Source organism: Rhamphochromis longiceps, linkage group LG20 (assembly GCF_057381845.1).
Source record: "Rhamphochromis longiceps isolate RC_006_pf linkage group LG20, R_longiceps_female_GT1.1, whole genome shotgun sequence".
Taxonomy (NCBI): Eukaryota; Metazoa; Chordata; class Actinopteri; order Cichliformes; family Cichlidae; genus Rhamphochromis; species Rhamphochromis longiceps.
The window spans coordinates 11,572,880-11,591,769 of record NC_140576.1 but is presented as its reverse complement, the minus strand read 5'-3'; the positions used below and the strand labels follow the sequence as shown (position 1 = coordinate 11,591,769).

The window sequence follows — 18,890 nt, the reverse complement described above, 5'->3', positions numbered from 1 at the left end:
AGACCATGAGAAGGTAATAAAGATCAGCGCCATTAAGAGAAGCTCTGCAGAAGAAGATAATTCAGTGACTACATTAGTGACAAGGAAACAAATGTACGCCAGGGACAAGCCAAAAAGAAATATCTCCATGAGTTTATAAGCTTGCTTATGTTGTCATTGCTTATAAAGACTTGGCAGTCACATTCAGGAAATCCAAGGGTAGTTTATATAAAAAGGTCCGATAATGATGCACAGCTTGGAAGTCTCATAGGCATATATCAGAAGTAGTAATACGTGAGGCAACAGTTCATTTATCTACTGAAAGGCTGGAGATTTTCAATTATCCAAACCAATTTTCCTCTAATTTAACCCAACGGTGAGCTTTGTGGCATCCCAGGAGGACTTTGCTCAATCCATCATCCAAAAAAACACAGATGCTTACAGGCAAAAGTCAAACTAGTTGTGCTTGGCAGGGCCAAGACACATAATTCAGATAAAACTACTCTAAACTGAGAAACTGGCAAGAACTGCTTTGTCAAACCATCTATCAGTACTGTGAATATGTCAGAGCCCCTCCTATAAATTGCCTTTTGGATTACGTAATTTCGTACGAGTGCTTTTCCATGCAGATGTACAGCTCAAGTTCAGCATCTGTGTGGAACTGTGTCCGTAAACTGTTGACAGGTTCAACTTTTACTGAAAGAAGGAGTTAAGGCGAGGCATCTGGTGACATTGGAACATGTTTCTTCCGGCTGCAGACCCCAGAGTTATTGATTAGTATCAGTGGAATTATACAGGATAGTTTGGGGGTGGAGGTGTCTGTATGACTGTGTATATGTGAGTGTCTGAGCAGTCCAGGTGTTCTCCATACCATGTAGTCAGGCTGTATTAAAGAAAGTGTGTCAGAATGTCTAGAGAGAACCCGTCCTGACTGACAGCGTACAGGTGTTTTTCCCCGTCATGCATTTTTTTCTTCTTTTTTTTTTTTTTTTACACAACCATTCTGTGGAAGATGAAAAAGTGAGTGGAAAAAGCCCCTTCTACCCACGTTCCCACTTATGTGTTGTCACGTTTGATTTATGAGATGGGAGGGTACACATGACTGCTCTGTGCACATGGCCAAATGACACTGTGTGATTTACTGTACATGGATTATACCTGTTCCCATGCAACACCTCTTGCTTATTTTGACTTATTTGAGAAACAATGCAGCACATCCAAATTCTTTAAAAAGTAATCAGTCTCTTCTGCACAAAGAAAAGCAGCTAAACCATAAAAGAAGGAAGTCTTAGATATCTTTCTCAAATATTTTGATGAGCCCACAAGAGCGTACATCTTTTTTAACAGTCTGAAGTCTTTCCCAGTCATTTTTGGGAACATGAAACCTTCCATTTTCTCAGCCCAAAAAAAAAAAAAAAAAAAAAAAATCACAATCTAAAACCACACAACAGCTACTGGAATGTCGAGTTTTCAAAAGACTTTACTGCATCTTTCTTCCACTGTGAGGTGAGGTGATGATAGGGTAAAGGTGCAAACCAATGTGCCAGGACTATCAAATGAACAGCACAGCGCCTACTGGAAAAGGTGCAAACTAACAGCACTGTGGTGGTGATACCCATCAGCATGGTGCCACATTTCCTGCCAATAGATTTGTTTATTGAAAGCTTTGAGCCTTGGAAGAACAGAAAAAACTAAAATCACACAGGATGCCGGTGGATTTGTAAAAGGTGCTATGCCAGAATGGGTCACGCTCGTGGAAATAAAACTGCACTGGACATGACCCTACGTGTTTAGAGCATGAGGGAGGAAATACATGAGGTTACTTTTTCCTTGCCTCAGCATGTTGCTTTGAGTTTTCTCTGCCATGCCAGAGTGGGTATACAGAGACTGGCAAAGGGGAATAAATTCTCAGCTTCTTAAATGATTTCTTTAAAACTAAAGCTACAACATTGCAGTTCTGAAAGTCCACTTCTATTTTTCCATCTTTAAAGAAAACTCAACTTAAAATGCAACCATTTAATGTTCTGATGTCAATATTAACATAAGTGATGGCCCTTGTTACACTCAGTTAACTCAGAAAAGTGTGACAGTGAGTCAGTGTGAATAATCCCAGGATTATGAAACTGAAATAACAAACAGGTTTAATTTTCCTTGTTAACTCGTTACACTTCCTCCTGTGACATGTTCTCCAAGAAAGCTTGTATTTGTTTGGCGATACGTCTGTGTTACTGTGTTTCCAGAAAAAGGTCAGACCTGGCCATCAGCTTGTAGAGCTCCTGCTTCCGCTGATGGTCCTCAGCTGCAACGGCGTGTTGAGCTTGCTGTTGCACTCCTTGCACAAAATGCTGCATGTGCTGGAAAGCGTCGATCTGGAGAGATGCAAATAGCAATAGCAAATAAACTTTAGCATGACTTTAAAATATATTTGTGTACGGTTTGCATCCTAACGAAATCAGTTAAGTCAAACTACACAAACTGCACATTTATGATTAGTCTTTTATTTCTGGTTTGACAGGTTTGTGAGTGTTTTATCAACGCTGATCACTTTTTTAATTCGTGCATTCACGACAACCAACAGCAAACACTGTTTTCTGAACATATCAGTGTCGGTGGGCTTACTGTTGGTTCTACAGGGGAAAGCCTGCTATTCTGTTTTGCTAGCACACCTCTGCAGTCAAGGTTTTTGTTAAGCTGGTTAAGACCTCCTATGACGTGATCTTAAAGCAAAGAAAAGTGTCCTATACACTATTCAACATCCCCAGACTTGCAATGCTGACCAGTAATCTGCATCTTTTTCACCTGATCATCTGCATGAATGCATATATATGAATGACTTTAAGATCACAGTTTGAAACAAGAGAAAACAGATAAAGCCATCATTTCCAAAAGCATTGCCTTTAATGCTAATTTGACTATTACTGGTAGATGCCTTACTACTGTGTGATTCAGTCATCAGTGACAGGGCTAATGTCCCTGAACATTTTAAAACCCAGAAACAGTAGGGTCCTGCCCCTGCTCTTGGTCTCTGTTTTTATATTATTTGTCAGTTGAGCAGAGCAGCTGGTCCTGGCAACAGCAGTGCTCATGCTCACACTCACACTTACCTAAGTCCCCTAATGAGAATGCAGCCTGGAGCCACATATGCTATTTAACACCTAGAAATAAATCTGGACATGTTTAAGTGCGTTTGGGGGTGTGTATACTGTTTGCGAATGGGTGCAAGTGTGCTTGCGTGTGTAAAATGGCACAGGGTGACACACACATTGAAACCTTGAGTCACTGCCACCAGTATTTGGCAGTTTGACCTGTGTTACTGTGCTGAATGCTGGAACACAGAAAGAACAAGTGTTTCTGAAGAAGTACTAACATTTATTAGCACTTTTTCCATTGTTGCCATGGATATTTAAGATTAATAACAACATTCATGTAAATGTAACAGCTGGGTTGTTTTACTGATCAATGAAATATTGTAATTCTGTCAAATCTGCCACTTATCACAGCACTCTGCAAAATTATACATTTCCATCCACAGTTGCTGCTGGAAGCCCAACTTAAGTAAAAACTGAATAAAACTTAATTCACAATTGAACAATATTGCATTGCAAATATGTTAACAATGGCTTTTTTTTTTTCAATCCCCCAAAATGCTCTTTCAAATTGTATTTCAGGAAAAAAAATCCCCTAATGATTATAATTATGGAGCATGTTGAGGAAAGATTTACAGACGTATCTGAAGACAAGATTGCATAACAGATTTTTCCTCTGGCTGTCACCGACTGCCTGCACTGACTATTAGTGATACATGCCAATTAATGTAAGAACCAGTGCTCACTACACTGTTTAAACTTGTGGGCAGCAGACACAAGCACTGATGTCTCATCATGTTTTAATTTAAAATGGTGAGTCTTCTGTCAGAATTACATATCCAGCAATAAATAAACAAGCAATTAACATTTTTCACATTATTTATGTTATTTCTGGCTCATTTAAACCTTTCAAATGAATAAATCGGCTGTTTATGAAATTACTGTATGGTGACTAATATAAGCACTCCCTTTCTAGCCTCCACAAAACTTTGATCATTACTTCATTTATTCTCAAAACACGCATACAAGAGTGATAAATTAGATCTCTAGTCATGCTGCCCTTTGCTTTTTAGGAAACATTAATTTTGAACCTACAAAAACATTGTTGATGGTCCTACCTTGCGGCCGCTCTTCCACATGTACTTCATGTAAGCATAGGTAACGTGAGGGTGGGTTGTAGGCAATGGGTGATCAAGTTGCTTGGAGGGGTCAACACCTAGGAGGAGGACCAGGGTCTTATGGGCCAGTGCCTAGAAAAAGTACCCGAGTCAGAAGACTCACAGTTCAAGAAGAATTTGGAAGATGAAATCACAAATATTACCCCTGACTTTTAGGGACTTGCAAAACTACAGAAACATCAACCTGTATTTGTCTTTAGTTGAAAACAGGTTTTTAGAAAAGAGGAAGACAGATTAAGACATTAAGATGGCCGTTCTCGTCTACTTTTAATGTAACAGTGAGTTATTGGAGATTCTGCTATCTTTTGTGTGCACTTAAATATAATAAGAGCAGATGTGGAAAAAATAGCCAACCATCTACCATCAATTATAAAAACGTTGAGGTCAGGGACAGAAAATTGCACAAATTTAATAGAGAAGATATGAACGATCAGGTTTCTAAACAGTGCTGATTGAAGGTGTGCAGCTGTTCTACTTTCATCAGTGCCAGCTAAAAACATTTCAAATGAAATATCATTTCATTTCAGGAGTTCATAGTTGCACTTCACTTTGTTAGAAATGACCTTCCTTTTTCCTCCTGGAAAAACTGATCAGAATCAGCTCTGATTTTGTTCTGAGTGCTGTGTGACTAGAATTCATCTGTAGAATCCCTTCCCTTGTACAAACATGTCACTGTACTCACCAGGCGTCCGCTCTTGCCACAAAGACTGGCATATTTCAACCAGGTCCTCATGTCTTCGTGGGGGCTGATGACCAGAGATCTGACCATTAGGATCCTCTGCCAATCCTCTACAATGCGCTGACAGCCCTGAAGGAAAACACATATTGTTGCTCCGTCACATTGTTCAGAGAGAGAGGTACCTACTAGTGAACCTTGAGAGAACAAACACACGTGAGGGAGATGTATGCTTCAATGACTTCACTATTATTTGTTTTAAATGCCCACAGTAAGTACAGGCTCACATGGCAGAAAAAGATAAATATACAGGTCTCATATTTATATTTGCAAGACCACTGCCTCTATTAAACAAACATTTAACCTTTAGCAGTACAACAAATCATCTACAAAGATAATCGTATCTTGAAGGAATTCTTTAATTTAATGTTTATGTTAACTGTATTTCCTTAAATGGTAAAACTATAATGGGACCTTTCAGTAAGCTGAAATGTTAGGGTAAAGTTCAACACTACATTTTTTGTAGTAAGCTTAACATGATGGGATAAAGACCTACGTACAGGTCACATCTGGCTTGAACTATGCTCAGTAACTATAATAGCTAACACAGTTTAGTTTGGATTAAACCACAAGAAATCATTGGCATTGTGCTTATGAGGTATGAAGCCACATTATCCAATTCATCCACGTTGACTGAAGGGAACAAATGCACCTGAATGCGCATCATGATGGACAGATGGTCTTAAACGACATCACTGCAGTGATGTAGCTGTCCTTCCAGACACAAGAATAAACCCATTTCATTTAATTAAACAGAATAAAAATTTCCAATATGTTTTAAAATATTATGGTTTTGATTGAAAATGAACTGCGAGGTGAAACAGCTGAAGAACGCAAGTAAAAAACAAAGAGCTTTTATTGAGAGGCAATCTGCCTGAATTTGCCAAAAGAATCTGTTATATAAACGAGTAGGAAAAAGGCTTAAAAATATCCCCTACAAAGACTGGAGGGGTGAGCTGTTTTAAAATACGTGCACAGAAGTACAGAGAAATACACATAAGTCCTGAAATCCTCAACCTTTTCTTAGAGGAATATTAAAATGTTTCACGACTTGCATTTGTTTGAGAAACAGAACACAAAAAAGGGGGAAAAAAGGACTGATCCTTTAACAGACACTTGGCCTTAGTCCGCGACTGAAACTGGGGTTTAAATGGACAGAAGTGCAAGAAATCAATCTGATACACCGATGAACAAACATCAGGGGGCTGTGTTTTCTTGCACCTTTACCACACCTGCAAAACTTTGATGAGGGATAAGCTGTTTAAGGGAAAAAGCACTTAACAGCAGGACACTCGTGGACAGATGTGTGGACTCTGTCAAATAACAAATACACAGTTTGATCCCCAACACAAGGTAAGATGACTGGGAAATACTATTTTATAAACTCGTGTGCAATGTTGAGTAGAAAAAGAGTCACAAGTGTTCTGTAATCAAGGGGGGAAATCTCCGAAACATAAAGCCAACTGGAAGTAGAGGAAACTGCCATTACTCTACTTCCCAGTTGAGGCTGCTCCAACAGAGAGTCAATCTCCAGAGACTTCAACATTAAAACATTAGACCATTCAGAAGCATATTCACAGCGCGGTGCAAAGACAGTTTCAACCTCTGTCCAGAAACCCACTGTGAGTGGGGTCAGTTTGTTTTTGTTTTTTTGCTATAACCTGGATAACTGAGTTAAACGCATTGCTGTGCTAAAGACAACTGCTGTATGTTAGGCCTCGCTTCTATTTCTTCATGTCAGTAACTTGGACCTCTTCACTGTTTGTGTGTGCTGTTGGTTGCCTTTTTCAGCAACTAATGGATTAACTACAGTGATACAGACAAACTGGCTGTGATTCAGCACATTTGTGCTTCAGTTTTGGTGAATGAAATACTAATGTTTTATTAGTCTGTCTTTTTTTTTTTTTGTACAGATTAACTAGCATTTGCACTTGTGTCTTGAACCAATGCAGTTAATTAATGTAGCTGGGTAATCAAACTTGCTATAAAACTTGCTACAATAACTTTAACTTTTTTTTTTCCATATAGGATAACTTCTGGCTCTAACCCCCCCCCCCCCCCCAATGCTAACATTGAAACTTCAAAATGCAGAGTCCAGAACCAGTGTGTGACGATAGCAGCTTTTATACTGTCTGTGGATGTGATACTTTGGTTTAACAAAAGTGTTAAAAATACAACAATCCAAAAATAACATATCACCCATATTGTTCATACACTCCACGTATTTCGGTTTTTGTTCAATCAAAGCCAGTGTCCTTTGTTGTATCTCGGGACATTACTGTGACCTTCTGGAGTGGGAGGAAAGTGATCCAATTGCATTAAGCGCGCTGGCATTTCCACGTCAGACTGTCCAAAAAAACCTAAAAAAACAACATACTAAAAAAATCTGGGCAGGGACACAGTGTCTTCAGATGAGTACACGGTTCCTGGCATGTGGTAAAGGTGAAGGATGACACAGGTTTTTGCATTTCAATTCTGAAAATTTTCCAGAGCAGTGTCCCTAACATCTGAGCAGGAGAAGAGAAGCAGGAACTCCAAAAAGGGCTGATCTTAAGCCATATAATTAATGCTGCATTAGAACAACTAGACTGATATGATTTAAAGTGTCAGGAATGGTGCATCACAGATCAAAATTTTAACAGTCTTTCTCTCTGACTTAATATCCCTCCCCTCAGCGTGCACATAAAAGGGCGAAACACAGTTAATTAAGATGTCACGCAAAATGGAAAAGATGTACTTGAACTTCATTATTTTACACTGGATGACATTCGTCTCAAATACCAAAGACTTGGCAGGCTGTAAATATTTCCCAACCGCTTGTGGAGTCAAGGTTGTTCCAAACATCCTTGTATTTCATTTAACAACATATACAACACTGAAATTCACAATTAATAATGATATAATCAGTCAAATGAGGAGTTTACAGTTGGTTTACAGTGTGGATTACATCAAACGAGCCACCCTTTTCATTTTTTTTTCATGACACTAATGGTACGCAAAGTCACTATATGATCAAAATTAATCTTCTTTTCTTTATTAGTCTGTGCACATGTTTGAGGAGGTTAATTTACTCTTAAAAATTTTTTACGACTTATATCTGTGAATTGTTCCTTTAGGGCACGGGTAGGCAACACAGGCCTCGAGTGCCCGTGTCTTACAGGTTTTAGATGTGTCCTTGATGCAACACAGCTGATTCAAATGGCTAAATTACCTCCTCAACATGTCTTGAAGATCTCCAGAGGCTGGTAATGAACTAATCATTGATTTCAGGTGTGTTGACCCAGGGCGAGACTACGTCAATTAAAAAGTAGAAGGCAGACAGTTTACGTCAACTTCCACAGGCCGGGGGTGACATGTGAATGGATGGGTGATGTGGTGCATTCACTGGGCATTTGGAACTGGAATACTACAGAGTAGGCACTGCGCTACAGTATCATATTTATTAAATAAACATCATAAAATAATATTGTTTGTGTCCACATATCGTGTGCTATTACCTGAAGCCTCTCCCACCATGTTTCCCTGATGATTTCCCTTCTCTCTGGCACCAGCTTATACTGGATTACCTCCTCTAGTTCTGACAACATCTGGCAAGACACCATGGCCTGACAAAGAAAAAAAACATACTCAGATTACTTACACAGATACTGAGTATAACAGTTGATTATAGCAGTTACATTGCTAAGATGGAGCTTCTGTGAATCATTAAAAGATCATAACAGCTTTTAAAATGATCAGAAATTGCAAACAAATGCATTCATTAACCCACTGGACCCAACTGTGCAGCTTCAGTAAACATTAGTTATACCGATATCAATAGTTGTTTTGTTTTTTTTCCATATCTCTACCATGTTTACTGCTGCACTATGGATCAAAATCTACTATGATCAGATTTCATATTAACAGCTCTTTTCTAGTTTCAGCTGTTGATATGTTTGGATAATACCATTTAGATACACAATGAAACAGACACAGCTGTGGCATGACATTTAGGGTTTGAAACTTGGAAGTCAAATGAAAATTCAATTTTATAGCTGTTACATAAGCTCACTGCATATGAATGCTATGAAAAAGATGGTAACATTTACCCCGTAGGCTCGACTGTAGCTCTCTCCCGCCATGGCAGTGAGCTCGGCATCCAGGAGGTCTCTTGCTTTGTCAATGCACTGCATTAAAAGCACAAAAAAAGTATAGTGTTACATTTAAAACATCAGTTTATCACCACACATAAATGTAAATATGCTACATCCCCCCCATCGTTTTCAAAAAACTTTCCTGAATGCTCCAACTATTAGTTAGCAAACGGGGCCTTGAATTCTCTCTAAATACACCACTGGTACTACTGGTTGCAGAGGGCATTTCCTCAAGCTTGTCCCCTGAATGTACCATAGCACAATGTCACACTCTCCTAAAAACTCCCTGCGTCAGGACTGGCTAGGTTTGGGTAACACTAGGAAATAAAAACACTTGGTATAAAAGCACAAAGTCATGCTACAGCCTCCTGTTCAAACCTTTCTTACTTAAGAGCTGCCAACAGTGACACATTAATGCAATTAGGACTAGAATGCCTGCTTGTATAGGAAAATGATCTGATGCACTGCTGAGTGCCAAACATTTTATAAGGACAAGTAAATGAACTGTTGAGAGCAACAGTACAAAAGTTATGTAACCACGCTTAAGGCTGTCAAATGTGTCTTAAAAATAACGTCAATTTTTACACAATTACAGAAACAGAGCGGGGAAATGCAGGCTGACAAAGAACTCACAATGGAAGCTCTTAGTCAAGGTTCTTGCTATGAACAGAATACAAAAACCTTTTCTTTTCCATTCACTCTCCTCCCTCCTCCACTACATTTGGAGTTTTGGAGTGTATCACACACTCAGCAAGTCTCCAACTTTCCCTGTGAGACTTCTCCAAATTCAAGGATGCTGCAAACATTCCATTACCGGTGAATGCGTACCCCGAGGGGCAGAAATACCGTAACTGAGACAAAGACCCGATCCAGAGTAGCTAAAGGGACAAACAAGGACACACATATTCTAGCTGCAAGTCTGCTGATTTTTGAGCTTGTACAGTCAATGTTTTTGGGAACTGTTATTAGAGGGAAGGTAAAATGAGAGGATTACTGAGGAAGCGTCTAAGACCAGGGCACACAGCTGTTTCAGACCAACTCCCACCAATTATTTTTTGTGGGGAGGGAAAGGAGCAACTGCATGCCAAAACAACTCCTCAGGCACGCACAACAAGATGGTGGTGGGGATGAGGTGACAATGAAGCTGCTTCTTTATAGTCTTCACTCTGTTATGGTCCTGTTTACTCCTGAATTACCACGCTGGGGCCTCATTGAAAATGTGCAGTCCAGACGACTCCTGATAAATGCAGTGTCTGGTTCCTGGCAGCACAACCAACCATCACCCAAGGATTCTGTTCTTTTACGACAAGGTTGCATTTACGGTTTAAGTTCAGTGATATTAGCTTATGATTGCAGTGTAGTATAACAGCCTGTGTATGACTGTTTAGGCCCAAATCAGCCACTGCAGAGGAAAAAACAAACAAAAAACATAACTAGGCCTTGAAACAAAGCCCAGTTGTGACTGAGATGTCAAAAAGAGGAATGTGACTTGCAAAACCCACAAGAAAATGTACAAATCAAACGCATTCAGAGAGCAGACGTATCATAAATCTTGTGCAAGGAGCATGACTAGTGTCTACACATCATCAGTTCAACAGACCAAACAGTGGGCTTTATAAAGCAAAGCAACCTGAAACCATTCACACAGATGCCGTCCAAGTCTCACGGAGCACATGTCTGGTTGTTGGGGGTATAGAGGAAAGAAAGCGTCAGCCAGCCTCTCAAGTGCGAGGATTACCAACGGCATCCGGAAAACTAGACTGATCTCATGTCGATGTTCGAGCTTTCTCCCTCTCTGCATCTGCTTCTCATTCCTCCTCTTTCATTGGTAAATGGTAAATGCCCTGCATTTGTATAGCGCTCTAAGGACCCCAAAGCGCTTTACACTACATTCAGTCATTCACCCATTCACACACACATTCACACACTGGCAATGGCAAGCTACGTTGAAGCCACAGCTGCCCTGGGGCGCACTGACAGAGGCGAGGCTGCCGGACACTGGCGCCACCGGGCCCTCTGACCACCACCAGTAGGCAAACATGGGGTTAGTATCTTGCCCAAGGATATTTGGCATGCAGCCAGGAGGCAGCCTGGGATCGAACCACCGACCTTCTGATTAGTGGCTGACCTGCTCTGCCACCTGAGCTACAGCCACCCCATTGTGAGTGGCTTCTTGTCAGCAAAAAGTCGAAACTTCCCTTATTCTGAAGAATCCTGTGGGCCACACCTGGACCCAATCTCTAAATTGTGTGTGGTGTGGGAGGGCTGTGAAGGGAAAGAGAGGTCAGAGGAAGCAAGTCTCCAGGGCTTTTGATGGTGAGAAGGGGACACGGAGGATGAGTCGAGGGTAGCTGAAGAAGCAGGTGAGGCATGTGTGCGTGAGACGTTCCTCCATCCAGTTTGAACAAATGCATCTCCAGGGACCATGAACTCATCTACAATCCTCAAACGTGATCAGATGAGGAAAACACAACCCACCTGACCTCCACCAGACCTTGTCGACATGCAGACAGGAGGACTAATAGGCTCTTTATTTGTTTGAGGATAAATGCCGTAATGATTTCCAATTTGGGGAGTTACATAACATTTCCACACCAAGGAGGTACCACATCATAAAAGAAAAGAAAATACCCAGACCTGGTGTATTTTACTAGTTTTAATGAACAGCCGCAGCTGATGGGAGGAATTTGATCCCTTTTGGAGCTGTAAAACTATTTTATGTTTCTTTACAATGTTTGGTTTTTGGTGATTTGAACATCTCATGCTTTGCTATAAAGACTATGGAAAATTCCAGACAACATAAGACGGGGTAATTTCAAGTGAAGCATGTCTTTATGAGAGCGTATCTAAAAATACACACTTTAGTGTATTTGTATGAGCTGGGCCCATTTGTGAATGATGACTTAACCCACCTGTTGGGCCAATGAGAAGAGGTCCTGATGAAGGGCTAGCACTGCTCTATAAAAAGCCCCATCGTGCGTGTCTCTAGGGATCATACACGTGTACTCTTCCATGCTGTCCCAGTGCCCTGGACAACAATAACGCCACAAAAAAAAGAACAAAGACACGAGTTACGCAAGAACTTTGTCATAATGAGTAAATATTTAAATGTGGTATCTACATATTACTTAGTGTGCAGTCACAGCTACTTTGATCAACGCTCCACCACAGCGTAAATAACGATAACCTCGACATTATGTTTTTCAACATCATCTTCAGAAAGACAAGCCTGCCAGTTGGGTGTCACATCTGGTTTTACCACTTAGTTAGGAAAGTCAAAGCAACAGACCAGAAATCTCTGGGGTTGCTTTAGCAGTGTGTTCCCTGCTTTTCTCCACCATTGCACATTACGATATGTCAATGTTATGACTGGATACTATTCCCATCTGGTTATGCGAGCAAGACTTGGCAAGAGCTGGTACTGTTTTCACTGTTGCATTGTTTCACTGAGTCAGGCAGACAGTGGCTTAAGTGCCCAGCGATGGTATTTTCTGTACCCTGACTGCTAAATATACATATATATATATATATATATATCCACATTTTCACTCCAATGACTATTTTGAATAATTATTTGCAGTCTCATATTAAGTATTTGAGCGATTACCTAGACCCCAGGCAGCAGCAGCAGCCATGCGCGCCATCTTGGCCTGCGTTTCTTCACTGACAAGTGTCCATTCTTCACAACACTGCTGGTGCAACTGGCCCCTGGAAAACATTAACAAAACAAACAAATGTATTTTTTTTTTTTTTTTTTGCCTGTCCCATTTGGTTCTTTAGCCGTCAGAATTGTTGTCTGAAGATCAACAAGGATACCCAATGGATCATCACGGCCTTGCCGTATTGGTCCATTTGTTCGACCTTTGTTGTTATTATTTATTTTATTTTCAGTTGTTACAGACGGGACAGACATGACTGAGGATAGGAAAGGGAGAAAGAAAGACCGACAAGAAAGCAGGACCGACAGTGCACAATGTGCTTGGAAATAGCAGCCAATAAAGGTGTAGTTTATGTCTATGAACAGTGAACACCCGTGTGCACACCTCTGTGGATCAGCGCGCTTGTATTCAAAAGGTTTCCCCATGTAACGGTCTGCTAGAGGATGTAGAGAGCCATAGCCCCGTCCCCCAGGGCATGAAGCAGGCATGGAGGAGATCCAGGCTCCAGACATCCAGAGGCCCCAGAGTGCGAGAGCCCAAGGAGGACCACCGGAGGGGCATCCGTGCCACCCTCCTGGGAAGAGCTGAGGAGAGCCAGTAGCCACGGAGCAGAAGCCAGAGGGGGATGCAGTGCCCGCCGGCTCTGCCAGCAGAGAACAGGGGTGTGTGAAGACCCGTGTTGTTCTAAGGTGCATTTAAAACACGGGAGAGCATGGTGCTGCTGCCAGAGAGCAGCAGGTGTTAGCACGGCCCCTCCCGAGAACCCTCAATGTCTACATGGATTTAAAATTGAAGGGTGGGCATCTCAGTGTCTGAGATGTCACTCAGCAGTTAGCTGCTGACTAGGAAATAATCCAGACGAGAGTAGGAGTGATGGACATGTGAGAAGAAAGACTATTCCTTACTGTTGGGGTGAAGGGAGCGCCATGCATCGCAAAGGCCATAGTCGCTCATATACTGTTTGATTATATTTGTGGACTGCCAATTGCGCTGAGTTCCTGTTGTGTTGAGCCTATCCATTTCTTCATTTAGTCCAAGGTTGAGGTCGCTGCCAAGAATAAGTGTGCAATCAAGGTTTTTCAGAGAGTGCACTAAGAAATCCGTGGAAGAATGACGGTTCATCAACATTTGGACCATATACACTTACAATACATAGCTTTTTGTTAAATATTGATAATTTAATAATAAGGAATCTACCCTCTGGATCTATAACTGCATTGAGTACTGTAAAATTAACATTTTTATGTATTAAAATTGCTACTCCCCTTTGTCTAGAATTATAACAGGCTACAAACAAGTTAGGAAACCAGGTGTTTTAAGTTCGTTTAAACCTGTGACAGGCCTGTGAGTTTCTTGTAATAAAACAACATCTGCCTGTAGTTTTTTAAGCTGGTTAAATATCTTTAACCTTTTTTCTCTGGTGCCAGCTCCATTTACATTCCATGTGACAAACCTTAGTGTGCCCATAATTGTGTGTGTATGTCTAATGATGTACGCTGGGTGTTTCGTTTAGATGGGTGAAGAGAATGTGGAAACATCACTTGTTTGTAAATAGAAAGAGAGAAAAAATGTGTGGTGAGAGGCTCCATAAGTCTGACTATGTGTGTGTATATTCACTAATATGAACAAGCGTGGCTTGCGTGTGTGTCCTATAAGTCTGTGTGCGCTGTGAGGCTGTTGTAAATGTGCTGCCGTTGAGCACATGTGTTTGCGTGGTGTGTGAATATGCAGAAATAGAGGGTGTTGTTTGTAGGTGAGTGGGGAAGTAGGTGATCACAGCAGTGAAAGAAAAGAGAAAGAAAAAAACCACGAGAACGGTGAGCAACAACAACAAAAAAAGAAAAGAAACGAAAACATTCCAATTAAAGCAAACAAATTTAAAGTACTGGAGTGAGATCAACCCCAGAGTATGTATAGCATTGAGGGAAAAAACTGAACTTAACATGTCTTGTTAATCAGGTAACAAATAGAACTGAATACTGGAACATTAAATAGACAGCCAAGATGACACTGAACTACAAAAGTCAAAGTAAGATGATGCACAGGAATGTTTTTTTATTGAACAGATACTGATTTGCATATCAGAGGTGTCTAATGGGGAAATTATGGTCCAAAAGTGGTAGCGTGATTGCTTCTGACTGCTTATCTACCTTTAGACAGTATCTGTTGTCAAAGGGAGCAGTGTGGTACAACTGGTCTGTGGGTACTCTTCCTTGTGCTGCTGCTGGTCAATCAGCCAGCGGCAGATAAGACAGAAATTACAACATACAAACTTAGATGAAACTCAGTGTTAAAAACAGTGACAAGTGTCCACTGTAGTCACAGCCTGTATTTTCCATACTGTATATTGTTTAGTCTTTAATGGGTTTTTTCATATTTGTCTTATCTTAACAGGTTTGAGATTCAAAAACATTTAAATTACCCACGAGAAACTGTTTTAACTGGTACTTTTAAAGTATTGTAATATTATACTGGTCTTTCCTCGCCACATATCAAAAGGATCTTCTCATTCTAATGACATTTCACACAAAATGACTTTCCTGCCAAGCACATCTGGACAAAATGAAAAGGAAACTGACAAAAGATAATGTTTCTGTGACATCTGCAATTATTTATACATTCATTTGTTCTTACAGATGAACATCATCAGTGTACTGTTCCATAACAATCTGATAACAGCGAGTATCCCACCAAACAGATGGAGGTTCCTGTTGGGGTCAGGTGCATCCAACCAAGACTGATTCTGCATTAACAACAATCAAAGAAATGTCCAGTCAAACCAACTGCAGGTGCTTTAATGGCAGGGTGTTGGAAGAAGCTTAGATGAGAAAGGGAGGAAGGATAGGCAGAGAAAATGAGAGAGACGGGGCTGGATGGGGGTCAGTGAAATGAAGTTGTTTTCCATCTGCCTGGATATCACATAACAATGAAGGCAACAGGTACAACCTCAAGTAAACTAGCACATGTGTCTACAGCAGACAAATAGAAGTATATTTTGGCACTGTAAAATACTTTTAAAGGTGAAAACCAAATGAAATGAAAACGTGCACATGAAAAGTATGCCTAAAATTTGATAACTGGCTTTATTAGACAGGCAGACCTCCCCAAGAGGAACACATTCAGTGCCTTATATAGCTTTAAGTTCCAATTAACAATGAAAGCCACCTTAAAGCAGAGAAAAAACATGCTAAAATGACTCTATATACACAGATTATTTGCTCGTGTTGCATTCAGTCATCCTGAAATAACAGACTTTCGCAAAACTGACTAATGTCTACAGAACACAGAAGGACTCATTACTGCAGAATTATGGCAGCTAGACTTTCCTAATTCTAAAGGCTCCTTCCTTCAAACTTTCTAGACTAAACATTTGCTTAAAAGGTGTCCAACTCTCTAATAAGACTGTCAAAAGCATCAACTGCGCAATCTTAAATCACTTTTTGATTAGTACTGAGACCTTCACAATGTCATTGTGTAGCAAAACCTAACATTGGTCAACTGTTATATCATCTCTAAGCCCTACCCTGCCACACACAAACACAAAGCTCTATTTCAGCTGAATCATTCTCTTGTGGAAAGAATCATAGTGTGCACCATAATGACAGCAGGTTATATAAGCTAATTAACATCTGCTTTGCTTTTTGAGCTCTGTGATGATCAACATATTTCTATCCATCTTGTGATTTTTTCCCCTAAGTATGCTCTATCAAAGTGGGTGGCTATTATGGCGTTGAGGCTTTGCTTCAATGGTGTAGCAGCACCTCTGGCTTGTCCTGGGTGACTGTTCATGTGTTTTCTCGTAAAATGTCTTTAGTCAACTCAGAGGTATCAAATGAGAGACCTAATGTCAGGTCTCATTAGGAATATGGCTTCCTATGTATGTATGTGACCCAAGATAAAAAACAAACAAACAACAACAACAAAAAAAAAACAGAACAAAGAACATATTATCACTGTCAACTTATTCTTATTTAGCCCTACTGAACTCATACTAGGTAAGATTAATAACATACCATTCTCCCAGAGCCTCTAAGCAGCGCATTCGCCCCAGGATGAGCTCTGGATCCTCTTTGTTCATGTCGATCTTCTTGTCATATGCTACCAAGGCATCTTCCCACTCATGTAGCTTCTCATACCAGGTGGCTTGGATTTCCTAAAAGATGAAAAAATACAGTAGGATAGCGATTACAGAAGACATATCAAACTATAACACTGTATCATAATGTTTTGGGATTATGTGGGTTTTTTCGTGACCATTGGACAACGTAATAAAGAGTTTTGGAAGAGCAATCCTTATTCCATCTACAGTACCTTACTGTGCTGTATGGCTGACATTTTCTACTTCAACAAGCAATCCTGGACCTGTTACATCTACCAGTGACTTCCAGGACTTCTTTAGGGAGCCATGCACGAATGATTAAGCACACACTTTACTGTGAGGGTTCCTGAAGTGTATACTAATCAGGAAAACATTGCATTCTCCCATGGTAAAGCTTTCCACATGGTCAGCACATTAACAAAGGTCCAGAGTGAAACTCTTCTCACTGAGTCTTTACCAAGTTTTCACAGAGAAACAGAAAACCTGCTCTCTAAGGCAAAGAAAAGTCATTTTATATACAAATCAGGGAGGGCTGGTATCTAGTGAGTGGTAGTGTGTTGATTAGTTATAAAACTCAGATTATAAAATCAGGTGTGAATTCTTACAGGAGAGAAGACAGAGAAACTGGGAGAAAGCGCAGTGAGAGGAAACGCACTCAGTGATCTCAAGTCAGAGTCTATCCCTAACCTCTGCATTAGCCTATGGTTCACCTGCTTAACCCACTGAGCTATACCGGCTGCCATTGTAATTTTAAATTTATACCAATATACATTGAAGTGACAGTTGTATGAATATAGGCTTAAAGCCCAGACTCTACGCTTTGGTTTGAGGGCTTAAACAAAAATATTGCATTAATGACTGAGCAATGGCAATACTTATATATAGATCAAATTTAATCAGTCTTGTCTTCATGTCCAAGTTTTAGCGCAATTAATTATTAAAGTTTCTATTGTTTTCTCTTGGTGTGGAGATACTAATTCCCATTTATGATTTATGATGCTGCAAATATCCAATGACCTCAAAGGAAATATGATTTTGGGGACAGCCAATGCCAAGAAACTAATGGCAAATTACTCTAATAGGGAAAAAAGGCTTATTATAAATTTTTGGTTATTTTGGAGACAGTTTCAGACTCTATCCATGTTCACAACTGTTGCAATTAGTATAAATGAATCAGTAAATCATATCCCTCCAATAAATAAATAAATAAATAAATCCAAAATAAAAACAGAATAACACCAGTCTACTCAACTTATTGTCAATGTGCCTCAAGTGCCTGTCTGGCACATTCATTCGAGGAAAAAGGAAAAACCACAGTTAGTTAATGACGTAACTTTGGTAAAAGGGAGGGAGACCGATCCAAATAACCAAATGCTCTTTTCCTGTTATGTAACTTGTGTGGAAAATCAGTGTAATCATATCCAAAGCATGTCCACTCTGACAGTTATTTCATTTATTTTCAAATATGGATCGGGTCCATGTACGGAGAACATGAAACAACCGAGTTTCTAGTAACATTTAGGAGGTGTGGTGCTCTATGTGAACAGAAAAAAATCTGAAAAACAAAACCAATATTTTTCTACAATGGTAGAGTGAAAACAAAAGAATACAAAGCAGTTCATTTAACTTTTATAATGACTCATCCCACACAGGAAAAGCTCGTCATTAAGAGAGAAATATTGCTCCTTTTTTGTTTAGATGAAAAATGACATTATTTTGCATCATAAAAAGGGCCCAGTGGGCCCAAGAGTCATGTACAGCAGACAGACAAAGCAAGTAAAAATTTAAGAACATGCAAACCTCATCTTAATTAGACAAATGAGTCCATAATTCTGTCTCTTGCTGTAAACCCCTGATAAGTACAGCAGATGGCTTTTCCATATGCAGCACATTAGGATCATGGTGTTCTGGTGATATCTGCCTCAAACAACCATCACCCCCACATTAGAATAAGGAAAGGAAGACGTGCAGACAGAATTCCTAATACAATGTAACTCACTAAAGACATATTCAGTCCAAA

General features: G+C 40.1%; 1 protein-coding gene across 2 annotated transcripts in view; it reads right to left on the bottom strand.

The window, feature by feature from the left end:
• mtor (mechanistic target of rapamycin kinase) overlaps nt 1–18,890 on the bottom strand; it is an 84,185-nt gene that overhangs the window by 14,098 nt on the left and 51,197 nt on the right. For both annotated transcript variants that reach the window (XM_085392794.1, XM_085392793.1), the window contains exons 30-37: nt 16,785–16,924; nt 12,720–12,820; nt 12,025–12,140; nt 9,068–9,145; nt 8,477–8,584; nt 4,926–5,051; nt 4,184–4,315; nt 2,233–2,348 (exon numbers count right to left, since the gene is read on the bottom strand). In XM_085392794.1, coding sequence (XP_085248920.1) covers nt 2,233–2,348; nt 4,184–4,315; nt 4,926–5,051; nt 8,477–8,584; nt 9,068–9,145; nt 12,025–12,140; nt 12,720–12,820; nt 16,785–16,924 — 917 coding nt within the window. The remainder of the gene's footprint in view (nt 1–2,232; nt 2,349–4,183; nt 4,316–4,925; nt 5,052–8,476; nt 8,585–9,067; nt 9,146–12,024; nt 12,141–12,719; nt 12,821–16,784; nt 16,925–18,890) is intronic.